The sequence below is a fragment of the Thermobia domestica genome, chromosome 16 (assembly GCF_964235325.1).
Source record: "Thermobia domestica chromosome 16, izTheDome1.hap1.1, whole genome shotgun sequence".
Taxonomy (NCBI): Eukaryota; Metazoa; Arthropoda; class Insecta; order Zygentoma; family Lepismatidae; genus Thermobia; species Thermobia domestica.
Genome location: NC_137469.1, coordinates 107,310,291 through 107,324,057, shown reverse-complemented (window position 1 = coordinate 107,324,057; position 13,767 = coordinate 107,310,291). Strand labels below are relative to the sequence as shown.

The following is a 13,767-nucleotide window of genomic DNA, read 5'->3' as shown; positions in this document are numbered from 1 at the left end:
CTAGTACAGCATACATTCCCTTAAAACGTTCTGTGGAAGTACCATGTTCACTCTGCCCTTATGCAAGTTCGCGGTGTATCTGAACTGCCACAACCGCCAACAACTGACCGTCGCCTTATCTCCATTTGTATTCAACTCACGGTGTGAGGGCCAATGAAACACATATTACCACAAAAAGTGCCAGAGCTTTCTTTGTTACCTTTATATATATATAATTATTTCTTGTGAAAAGGAATATAATAAAATGAAGTATTAAAATAAATATGTAAAATAAATGATGATAATGAATTTGTAATATAAGGGAAGTTCAAAAAGTAATGACAATATATTGCATGTATGTTATAGAAACTAATGTACGGTTCAGGATTCTTTAGACCAATTTTAACACCAGTTTACGTTCGCAGTAAGAACATAGCATTTGTAACCATGACGTATTGTAAAGTTATGCTTGCCTATATGCGTGTGAGTGCACTTATATAGATATTATTACCTGAACTATAATAGTCAGTTATTCCAAAAATCAACAATATTGTTGTAACTTTAAATTATATTAGAGTAACATTTAATTAAAGCTTAGCACTTTCACTTAAAATGTTCTTAAAATAACCTTAATCACTAAACCAGGAAAATGTTAAATACAATATTCTAAAAGGATCTTATTACTTAAAGAGCAAACACTTTTCTTACCGCTAACATCAGCTGTGTAATATTTACATCTGGAATTCTGTTCTCTTGACAACAATTTTCCATGGTTTTATTTAGTAAAGTGAAAGGTAATGAATAATGAGGATAAATCATATTGTTGAAGCCCATCATGATTTCCAGGAAGACTTTTAAACTTACATTGTTCTTCAGATGCCTGGAGTAGAATTTAAAAAAGTCAATCCTTCAATAAACGTAAGCAAGATTATCTAATAATGCTTCTAATCTGAAGCTTTATCCATTTCAGTTTCATGGTTAGGTCTAGAGAAACAAATACATACATAGAGTATATTACCCTTAATAGATAAATCAAACTAGTCATTCAGTGAAATTTTAGATCGGTCATGTATCAAAATGTTATATATGACGACTTTGATTTATCTATTGTATAACATTTTAATATACGGTTAAAGAAATTAATTTTAAAAATTATCAATATTAACTAAATTACAAACTCTGCATGGTCATTTTTGCCGAATTTTCCTCATTATACAATATTCTTTTTACACGTAAAATTCCTGTTTCTAAGTATTCGTAGGATACTTGAATTCAAATCTTACGGGTTAACACATAAAAAATGTAGGGAATGTGAAGAGCGTAACTTGTGATCAATAATCTAAATTTGATTCTGACGTACCTTCGTTTGCGAAGTAGTTCCAGGGTTGAAGAATTGTCTGAACTGAAATACGTAGTATTGGGTCGACACATAAGTTCGTGCGGTATTCTTTTGTGCTGGCAACAATGTGGCGTGAAGTAATTGTTTATTGTTTTTCCGTTGTTTTACCGTAGTTTGGAGTTTTTGTGTTGTGAAATACAGGTTTTCTTGATTGTGAACGTATTATTGTGTATATTTCAGACAAACTAATATGGAATGTCAAGTTGAGAAAAATGATCACTTCCGTCACATTTTACTCTTCGAGTTTAACCTTGCCCCCTCAGATTTCCATCTATTCCACTCTCTCTGTAACCACGTTCAGGGACAAATGTTTCCTGATGAAGCTCTTTTTGACCAATGGCTAACAGATTTCTTCCAGTCAAAACCAAAACAGTTCTACAGGCGAGGCTTTGAACTACTACTTGAATGTTGGCAGAAGGTCATAGATATTGGGGGTGAATACATCACTGTGAGTTAGTGTGAGTAACAGTAAAATGTATGCAATGTATTGTTACACTCGTAGAATATGTTAATGTTTTGTCTATGTTGTATTTGCATTTAAATTAACAGAACAGCAGAATAAAAATAAAATACCGCACGAACTTATGCATCGGACCATACTAAGAAAACCTATAAATTTTAACAACATAAGATGACACTTGGATTAAATTTAGTAAACTAGCAGTAACGAACAGCAACTTGTTGTAGCTTCCAGTTCATTTTCCTTTACTAACATACTAGAATTAAGGAGATCGAGTTAGAGTAGAATACAGTGGCGTCTCGTGACATAATTTTTTGGTAGTTCATAGTCGTTAAAAAATTATATTTTAGAATTCTTTCAGTATTCTAAATAAGAAAAAACTATAAATAATATATGAAAGTAACAATATATATATTTACACATAATGAAAAGTACCAATTTATAAACAAATGCTCCATTTCATTCATATATGAAATTACTTATGTTTTTCTTGGCAATAAACTTGTCATTAATTCTTCTGGAATTTAGTTTTCTCATTTTTTTCTGTGTTGATACTAAACCTAATGCACTGAGACTATTTTGAGCTACGGTACTCCCTTAAATGCTTTCATATTCTTTAATATGGTAACACAACTTTCAGTTTCTGAAGTCAACTTCGGATTATTTGCTATGATTTTCATGAATTTTGTTGTATGCCATTTTCTTTCTATAGACTCACCGTCAATTTCACAGTATACTAAATATAATCTCCATTAGTATCAAGGCTGCAAACATCTGCTATCTCGTATATTTGAAGAGCTCCTTCGTGGCTAAGCGGTTAGCGTACGTCTCTTTGGCGAGACAGACCCGGAATCGATTCCCGGAGGGAGCTCATGTTGTTCGGATTCCACGTTAACCAGCGGGCCCCGTCTGCTGAAAGTACGTTAAACTCAAAATCAACTCAACGCGTACATTTAGATTGCCATGAATGCTCTTTAGTAAACTGTTAACAGTATACACGAAACATGCAATGTATCAAATTATTATGAAAGTTGCAGAGGCGCCTTTTAATTAGGAAAGCTTTGTCCATGTACTTTTGCATTGTTATCTCAAGACACTTCATTACTGTTCCGTCCCCTTCAAAGAAAAATCCTTTTCGGTTACAGCTGAATGTATGTTACTGCAAATCTCAATACTCGTCTTTTTCTATTTTGCATGTGTTTAAGACGAATATTGAAAAAAATCAATTCCAAAATTTCCTTCAGGTTCCCACAATACGTAAGGTAAGAATTTACCATTATAGCAATATTACCAAGTACAGCATGTTTTGATAAGCTATTAGCTTTTCTTATAAACATTTAGTTTATTTAGGTGCAAAAAACCGTAGCCAAGAGAAAAATCAGAGATTATACATATTTTAAAAAAGTCTTGAAAATAAATTAAAATTTAATTTTATTCCGCACTAACTTAAAAATCTCTCGGAAAGGGTCTCAAACCTCCCATTCCCATTGGTACGACCTCGGAAAGCCGTAATTTTGTTTGTTCCATTAGTGTATTTCATTACGAGAAATTGAGATAAACAATGAACTGCGACTTAAGATATATATATTAGGGATGGCCAAAATTTTCCGGAATCCGGATTCCGGAAATTTTGTTTTCCGGAATCGGAAAATTTACTTTCCGGAATTCGGAAAAATTCCGGATTTCGGAAAAATTCAGGAATTCAGAAAACTTCCGACATTCGGAAAAAATCCGGAATTTAGAAAAAAATCGGAATTTTTCCGAAATCCGGAATTTTTTCGATTTTACTTTCCGGATTCCGGAAAGTAAAAATTCTGGAATTGGCCATCCCTAGCTAGTAGCTGTTAAAAGAAACACAATAATGAATATATATACTGTATTAATTTCTTGTAGTTGGATATGTCTTTATCACTTACGTAGACAATTGCTACTGCAGTTATTTACTGCTTTATGAGAAAGGTCTTATTTTCACACACAAAAAAGTCGCCGGTATGTCTCAAACATTATCGCGTTCCCACCTGCAGCTGCTCCAAAGCACTGCACACTACTTTTTAACCAGGCGAAATTCAGTGAAGGAAAAGAAATCTCAACAAATATTCTAATAACATTCGCTTATTGTCAACATACCTACAGTGAGCGCAGAAAGTGTTCGTACACCGTGCATACTTTATATTGAAAACAGCTAGCATGAGAACAGGAGGTGGAAAATATATATATAACCAGAATTAAGACTACACATTCATACATTTTATTTCTATATATTATACAAGAGAAAGGCCAAACAAACACAATCACTGTTTTGTTCAGAAGAAAAGAGAGAATTCCTTTTTTGTAAACGCAAAAAGTCACCGTACACTTATGCTTGAATTAATGTTTATAAAGTATATTACGTTATTTAATATTTTGTGGGATTACCCTGTGCGTTAATGATTGTCTGTAGTCTTCGTGGCATTGATTTCACTTGTAGTAGTTCGTAGTTCTGTAGCTTCGGGACTGATTATGTCCCATTCTTCTTGAATAGCTTTTCTCAGGCCTTCTTTAGTAGAGAAGCTGTGCCTTCTGATTCTTGTCTCCATGTTCTATGGGGTTCATGTCTGGGGATTGGGGAGGTGTGCGAAGCTGTTTCAAGGTATTATAGAGTAGCCACAATCGAGTATTTTCCGCTGTATGTTTGGAGTCGTTGTCTTACTGAATAATAAATTGTTTTCAAGAACCATCTTCTGCGCACTAGTATGGAGATTTTCCTTTAATATGTTAATATACACTTTGTGGATCATCACTCCATCGATAAGGTGGAGACGACCCACTCCTGAGGCACTCATACAACCCCAGACGAGCACGGACCCTCCTCCGTGTCTTACTTTAGGGACGAGATTTTGAGAATTCATCTCTGTATTCACCTTGCGCCATACCATACGCCTCGCATTGGACTCGATAAGATTAAATTTACTTTCGTCCGAAAATATGACCCTATTCCAGAAAGAAGCCTGATCCCTTATCTTTATTCTCTTCTTCAAACTTTAGTCTCTTTATACGATTTGTCTTGTTCACCCAGAACATTTTCCTGGCTATCCGACCATGATACCCTGAAAATATTCCGCACTGTCTTGTTCACTCAGCACTCTTGGTCTTCCAGTTCTTTTTTTTTCTTTTTTTGTTTGTTTCGCACAGTGATAGAAACATTATACATTGCAATTATTGTTTGTACTGTTGAACGAGGCCTGTCTGCAAGGTTTGCTATCTTTCTCAAAGACTTACCCTTCATATGCAATTTAATAATTAATTTTCTTGTCTCCTCATTGGTTTCTGTTCGGTTGCTTCCCATTTTGACAGCCCACCGTGAAGTTTTTTCACTCCTATTCACAACAAAACTCATTCTGGTACTCGTCATGCTATACAGAGGTGTATACTCAGGTGAATACTAGTGAACCCCAGTTGTGGTATCTTTGTTTCGTATTCGTACTTCAGGTGTACGATCACTTTTTGCGTCTACTCTATACACTTTCTACAGAATTTATTTACTTTCTGACCTTGAAACTTGTCTTTGTGGTTCTTTATTGATATATTCATAAAGCTTAGTTTTCATTATTCATATTGTGTGTGTTATTACACTTCTTAAATTTTCTGTTTCTTTTTCGCAGGCATTCTCGTTTCAATAGCATAGGTTTACGAACACTTTCTGCGCTCACTGTATGTACAGTAAATACAAATTTATAATTTTTGACTTTACGAAGTATACAATGTAATTGTTCAATAATTAACATAAGCAGGCATTCATTAATTTATATTAATATAATAATTAATAAAACTAATAAGCGGGTGATTGATGACTCAGTGGTAGAGTTTTCATCTATGGTATTCTAACCCAGGACATGTGGGTTTTCGATGGCTAATTTTGTGTTTGAAAATTTTCCCGGTGGTAGGCCTACTCTTGGTTCCCTTTCTTATATTTGTTCCATCATCACTCATTAACGAATTTATTTTATCAAAACTCTATAGCCATATATTCATTCTGTCCGTCAGTGAAACAAACAGTCTCAAGAACTATCTGATGGATTGCCATCAATTTTGGCCATGATGTACAGAGTCAATAGTTAAGAATCGAGTTCCCTGATGAATGTAATATTCAAACCGGAAGCGGTACAAATCAACCATTTCCGGTTTTAACGTTAATCATTATATAGTAAATATGGTAATAGATAGCGAGAAGCGGTTTCCAGTAATCGACATATATAACATTCATGTAGATAGAATGATACCCAATTTGTGCATCTGCTGAAAATAATGAGCTTAGGTATTTAGAGAGCATTTTCCGCTTTAGAAAATGTGTGCTTGGTAAAGAATGTAGAGAATTAGCTGAGTCAGGCACGTAGCTAGAATATGGTAATAGGAAGGGGGGGTCTGTCACGAAATACTGTAGTTATTTACCAGGGGCTCAATCATTTTAAACTATTTTATTGGCAACATATTGGTTCGTTTAGCCAAGATTTCTAATGGGGGGGATGATATGAAATACTGTGGTTACACACCAGAGGCTCGATCAATCTAAATATTTTACTGACAACATACACATATTGATTGGTTAGGACAATAAAATGAGGATATATTAGTATTTTAATAAGAAGCTATGAAGAAATCTCGAGTAAAAGAATATAAAAAAGTATTGAAAAAGATATAGTCTTCCGAGGTCATTCGAACGGTGTCGAGAATTTTGCGTCTGGGAAATTTGCGCCCTACCTCAAGAACAGGGAAAATTGCGCCTGCGATGTACCTCCACCGGGAAGTTTGAGCCCTGCGAAATAAAAGAACCTATTGGAGCTTACGCATTTGCTCAGAGGGGCTGACATTACAGCATAAACAATCTTCCCCCCACAACCATGCCATTTGTGATTTATTTTCATTGTGGCTATATAGGGGGGAGAATAAACTTCAATATAAGCCAAAGGAACACAACGGATCAACGCAATCACTGCTTCTTCCAGAGATGATTTTGGGGGAACACTGGCCTCGCCAGAGCTCTCAGAATGCCCCCCTCGGAGGAGACCAAAATAATACGTCTATAATAAAATAATAAATAGAATAGTACCAGCAGTGACCCGCCTGCGGAATACTAAGTGTGCCCCCAGGAACATTTTTTCTGAAAGAACGACTGAATGCAATTGTGTTTGAAGTGTAATTCCAGCAAGTAAACACACTGTACACAGTTTTCTTGATAATATTACTGAACTGATTTTACATTGATTTTACATTTTCTTTTCTATATTTTGTGTCCTGAAAAGCCAAACAACTCGCAAGGATTGTGAACAGAGATAGATATCTGGGTAGAGCCAAACAGCCTTTTGTAGATTAAATTATACTCTTTGATTATATTAATAAATAATTATATATCAGTCATTTATACTTTTATTGTAAATTTTGTAGTATAATGAAAAATTGTATTTGTATGGATTACCCTTTAGTGAACTAAAATTGTATTTTTTTCATTTGTTCGGAATATTGTAACGGATGGAGTAACTCACTGAGACGATGAGAGGCAAGCCTAGTTCAAGTGTGAGTGGAAGTTACTTTAGACAATACAAAAATAAGTTGAATTGTAGGGCGCTAACATCCCAGTGCAAATATATAGCCGGTGCATTTTCCCCTTTTTTTGCGGTAGGGCGCAAACATCCCAGTGCAAATATATTGCGAGCGCATTTTTTCCTATTTTTGTGGTAGGGCGCAAATTTCCCGGGCGCAAAATTCTCGCATTCAAGGAAAATATAATGTCCGTGAAGTTGACAAGCCACTTATGTCAGACTCCAATTTCGACTTTAAACGTCGCTAATGCTATGTTAGTGTTCGATAGTGACGCAAATCGTTAGTACTCCACAGATAACGTGTGCTTTTTAAATAATGGATATGTCTTCTAACTGCATGCCAACACGCCCACTTCTAAGAATCATATCAAAAATGAGGTTAACCGTTAGAGCAAGTAAGTGCTCATTAGTGCCATTAACATTAGCGTTAATGCCTCCATCGTACGGCCCTTTGAGTAATAATAACACAACGCTCTTTGCTAGTCTCAATGCGTCCCTATATTCTCGCGAACATTCTGACATGCCCAAGTTAGTTACTTTTTTGCAACTATTGTTTATCTGTTATTGTTTATTGTTTATTGCTAGTCTGCAGAGTAGTCCTTACATTAATATGCCATTGTCCTTGATAATCATTGCGTATTTACAAGCAGTTTGTTATTACTGTTAGAAGATATCAAAAAACAACAGATAAAATCTACTACTTAACGGTTCATATTTTTCTTTTACAGTACATAAACGATTAATAATAATAATAATATTAAATAATAATAATAATAATAATAATAATAAGACTATTCCAGCATAAAAGTTATCAATTGCATCACATTGGCAACAAGCGACGCATATTTTAACTTCATAAAAATTCGTTTCTCACGATTTTCTGGAAAACTACACGGTGTACGTATGATAACATCTTTATTATGTCAAGTTTTTTATCTGTGTGATATATGTCTTACCTCTGGACAATATCACAGTAAAACAAAAATTAAATATTAGGAGTACATCGTACTTTTGGACTACATCTCATTAACCATGGGAAGATTGAGTAGTGTATACTTTACGATGTAAGTTTCAGCTTAACTTGCAACATACATTCTTAGGATTACAAAAAGGAAATTTGTTCGTTTGCATTTGAACAAAATTCTTAGGATTACAAAAAGAAAAAAATAATTTTTCCGACTTCCGGAATTTTCCTGAATTCCGGATTTTTTCCGAATTCCGGAATTTTTCTGAATTCCGGATTTTTTCCGAATCCCGGATTTTTTCCGAAATCCGGATTTTTCTGAATTCCGGATTTTTTCCGAATTCCGGAATTTTTTCGAAATCCGGAATTTTTCTGAATTCTGGAATTTTTCCGAAATCCGGAATTTTTCCGAATTTACATTCTGGATTCCGGTAAGTAAAAATTCCGGAATTGGCCATCCCTAATATATATATATATATATAGTGGTGGATTCAGGATTGAAGTCCATTTTATCCAGTGTATACCTGAGCGTCAAGGGGGGAGCTATAGCCCCCTTGGATCCGCCCTTGTATATATATATATATAAAAGAATATAGTAGCACTCTTTTAAATAGTTATCTACATTTCTTTTTGATTTTGTTTAAAGCGCCACGTTACTGGAAATAAGCCAACAATAGTGCTGTCAACGCTGCTAGTGCAATCTTGATTTGAACGTCAGGAGACCGCATTTCCTCCTCCGAGCTGCCCGCGTTCCCCTTCTGTACTACACACAGAGCAGGCTATCACGCTCGCTGTTCTGTTGTGAACGTGATGTGATGATGGAATGCATATACACAAGGGGTAAATCAAGCTAAGAATAGAAACGAAACGACAATATAATAATATACTAAATATTATTAAATATCTTAAGCAGCACCAACATCCCACGATACTTTGTGGTTCTCGTGCTCTTGCGGGCTGCACAAAGTGACGCTACTGCTAGAATAGAATAGTAAGTTGGTCCTTAGCTTTGATTCCTTCATATCCATGTCTAGAATGAGAGATACGTCTGTATTCATAGAACTTACAATTTATGAGTTCTATACTTCAACAAATTTAACACATTTAAAAAATGTGGAAATTATTTTACCTTTTGCTTTTCTACACTTCAATTGGAAATCCTCAGAATCAACGTTCGATATGAGTGGGAAAGTACATAGGTGATAAATGTTTGTAATGAAAATCGTAATCAATTTTCATATTACTTCAAATAGACAGTGTTACAAATTAAATCCATGAACTACTTGTGCATAATCATGGAGAGAAAGCCATTAAGTCATCAACCTTTCAGTGATATGTAAAAGAAGAATGTTCAACAATTCATAATTTAATTCTTAAAATCGGGAAAAAATTTTCATGTTATGAACAAATATTTTCTTTTTCTTAAAAAAAAAATGAAAAATAAGATATTAAAAAAATTCGATATTTTATTTCGGTACCTTGTATACTATTTGGAAAAGAGGAAAGACAAAAATGTATTTAGTATGTTCAAGTTTTATTCTTACAAATAAAATATTACCGATTTAAAAAGAATGATAAAATTCAAACCTGTACAACTTGAAAAAAAAAAAAAAAAAAAAAAAAAAAAAAAAAAAATTGGAGATACAAATAGCTATCTAAATAACAGTTACAGATTTTAAATCTATATTGTAAAATTTTTTTGAATACTTATGGCGGTGTATAGTATGTTTAGAAAGCTGTTGTACTATTATTATAGTTCTAATAGTTTCGTTTAGTAATTATATATTTTCGAATATCATATGATTACAAACTATGTTTATTATTTGTCGTCAATAGGGACATGATTGTAAATAACTAGCCTTACAGTTTTACAACATGCCTTTACTTGACGATATTTATTGGTGAGTTGTGCTTTCATTTTCTTGTAGTCAAACTTGCTACTGGCATTCGTGTATAGTGTCTAATATATACAATGAGCACTAAACGTGATTCTTTTAAGAGATCCCTTGAAATTTTACTCAATACTGGAGTACCAGCATACATTTGGAAGAAGAGAAATGAAAATTGACAGTGACAATGCGACATCCAAAATAGAGTAAGTGAAACGTTGCAAGACAGTACGGAAATGTATCACGTAAGTTATACGTTCAAAAGCAATTTCGTGAGAAAAATGATTGAAAAAACCCTGGACAAAGCAGAGCATTAGCAAAGGACGTAAGCACGTCATATCGCGGAAAATAAATGACAAAACACTAAACACCACACAGGAACACTCAACTCAACTTTTCTACTGCAAAGTTTATTCAAGTGATGACCCAGAAGTGAAAGAATCGAAGATGAGAAAACAGAGAGGCCCTGTACTGCAAGCAAAAGTCGTATACACTATAAGGAGTATGAAACAAGGGAAGACAGCATAAGATGGGGATACGTTAGACACAGTAAGGGAAGCTGGTGAAAAAGCGGAGAAAATCCTAGTACAGCTTTTACTAAATGTATATGAAACGGTCGAATTTCCGGTAAGCGGAAAAATGCTTTGATCATTGTACTGCACAAGATAAGATACAAAGCAGATATATGCAATTTTTGACCTATTAATGTACCCCAGCAATTTACAAATTATTTACAAAAATATTCACGCTCAGATTAGAGAAACAATTAGACCTCGTCCAAGATTACATCTAAATTATATAGGTCATTTACAATAATTATTGCCTTTGAACGATGAAACAGATTATTTATTTATTTATTTATTTATTTATTTATTATTTATTTATTTATTACTATATATATTGTTATTTATCTATTAGCGATTACACTATCTACTTCTAAGAGCGAATCAGTAAGTCATGCATTTTTCTCTGTAACACACACATTTCTAAGTAATACACATACTCTTAACAGAGATAATCATGATGCTAACAGTGATACACATACGTATAACAGTGATACCATACTCTTAACAATGACATTCATACTCCTGACGGTAACACATATACTCCCAACAGTGATACACATACTCCTAATAGTAACACACATACTCCAAACAATGATACACATACTCTTAACAATGGCATTCATACTTATAATAGTGACACACATACTCCCAAAAGTGATACACATACTCTTAACAATGACATTCATACTCCTAAAAGTGACACACATACTTCCAATAGTGATACACATGCTCTTAACAATTATATTCATACTCCAAATAGTGACACACATACTTCCAACAGTGATACACCTACTCTTAACAGTGACACACCTATTCCTAACCATAACGCACATATTACATGTAAATATACGTATGAATAACAAACTCTGGCAAAGATAGTAAAGAGAATCACAGGAAAAGCAATATTCTCATGTGTAGTATGAGACATGGATACTCACCGTTAAGTCACCGTTACACTTGGAGATGTTAACGGATTGAATGCATTAACGAATTTTTCTGAGATAACCGTTCTAGCTATCTATTGCAAATAATAGAATTCAGATAATTTGCTTCCAATGGAGAGTAACGGGCGTAGATATATACTAATATTACAATGTTATAAGACCCACTTGTCTAATTCTAATAACCATGAGGATGTGAAGTTGTTCAAAAATGCTTCTGAATTACCAAAATTTACTAGACACAGTTTTAGAAACTTTCTGTTATAATATTCTGACGTCCTTTAATTGATTATTTCAATCAAAGTTTGGCTTAAGTAACTTTTAGAAAGATCAGAAACAATTATTTAATAATTTAAAAGGATATGATACTTACCTTTCATAGAAATCAATGGCTCTGGATTTTAAAACCCGACTGACAGCACACACTGTGATAGCAGGATGTGGAAGCTTATAGAGTGCGTAATTAGTATCGTCTACAACTGTCAAAGTAGGGCTTGATTTATACTCATTCCAAACGCGTTCAATCATGTGAGATGCTCCAATTACACCAAGCAAACAAACTATAAACCATAGCAATCTAAATGAAAAACAAAAGGAAACGTTTTACGTTCTGCATTTACAAAGTATGAAGTTCAGTTTCACAATCGTAAACCAAAATAAACCTATAAATAAGTTTGAAAGCAGTAAGGATAATTACTGTCAATTCGTAAGATTTCCTTCAAATTAGATCTGTTGATTTTTATTTGTATATTACAAAATATTTTATTTTATGAGGTGTATACGCTAACAGTATTATAATATAAATTCCGCATACCCTAGCACTTAATTAAGTTATTTATGTAAATATCACATATTATTATTATAATGATATTTTGTAACTAAAAGGTTAGTTTAGTTTCCTTGTGATTATACAGGGTGCTCAATATATAATGCAACCTGGAGTTGGGAATGGGGTAACTTTTGAATCAGAAATGATACATTTGTAACGCTCATACCGAAACAAATTCTTATTTATGTAGATATATTTAAACCGGGAGAAAATGATTAGATTTAATTGTAGGGTCTCCTTATAGGGTTTACTTTGCGTTTAAGTAACATAGAAACTGTGCGGAAAATTTGAACTGAAGACTTTGGCATACGCAACGTATGTGCTAAAATGGTATCAAAAATACCTCACCGATAAACAAAAGCAGAGGATAGTGGAAGTGTTTACAAACTTGTTGGAGAGGAACTACGAAATTTTAAGCCGAGGAACATGTGATGAGATCTTGGTCTTTCCCTATGACCCTGAAACAAAACGACGAAGTGCCCAATGAAAATTGCTGACCCCCCCTACCAATAAAGTTCCGGCATTGAAATGATAAATGATTTAGTATTCATTTTGTATCTAATCAAACTAAAAAAAAGTTTTGTATAAATGTTTAACTACATAGAGAAAAATCCGTTCTCCGGACAGCGGGATATTGTACAAATATACGTATCCTCTTGCTTACTATAGAAATCTGTACGAAACATACGTTATCCGTATGCTACATAGGCACTGCCATTTGATGTTACATCATGCCGTTGTAGGATGTCTGACATCTAACAGTTTTCCGTATATCACATCTATAAACTTATGTTACCTTCGTCAGCTATATGCTATATACGTCCATTTGTATGTGAGATCCTGACCGCCTACATTATTTCATACAGAAAGTACGTATAGATGGAACACATAGAGAAAGTATTATAAAACATGCGTTTTTAGTTATACGTCTGCTGTACGTTAAGTCCAAAAACTACAGGAATTACGCATGTAACCTATCTTTTTAAGTACGTCACCTACAATTCTTTTTTCAGTGTATGAGTATCGGTAAATTCATCTGCAGTCGTTTAGAGGTTGTTGCTCAAGCCATGGTCACCCACAGCGAGAGACATGGGACAGTTCCTCCCTCCGGTTTTCGAAGGATGTTCAGTCCGTCCGTCTTACATGCGATTTGGGTACAAAACC

At 34.1% G+C, this 13,767-nt stretch overlaps 1 protein-coding gene across 1 annotated transcript in view; it reads right to left on the bottom strand.

Annotated features, from left to right (window-relative positions):
* LOC145672561 (sodium channel protein Nach-like) overlaps positions 1 to 13,767 on the bottom strand; it is a 107,933-nt gene that overhangs the window by 43,212 nt on the left and 50,954 nt on the right. Inside the window, exons 3-4 of the mRNA XM_081741720.1 lie at positions 12,148 to 12,351; positions 688 to 859 (exon numbers count right to left, since the gene is read on the bottom strand). Of these exons, the coding sequence (XP_081597846.1) occupies positions 688 to 859; positions 12,148 to 12,351 (376 nt within the window). The remainder of the gene's footprint in view (positions 1 to 687; positions 860 to 12,147; positions 12,352 to 13,767) is intronic.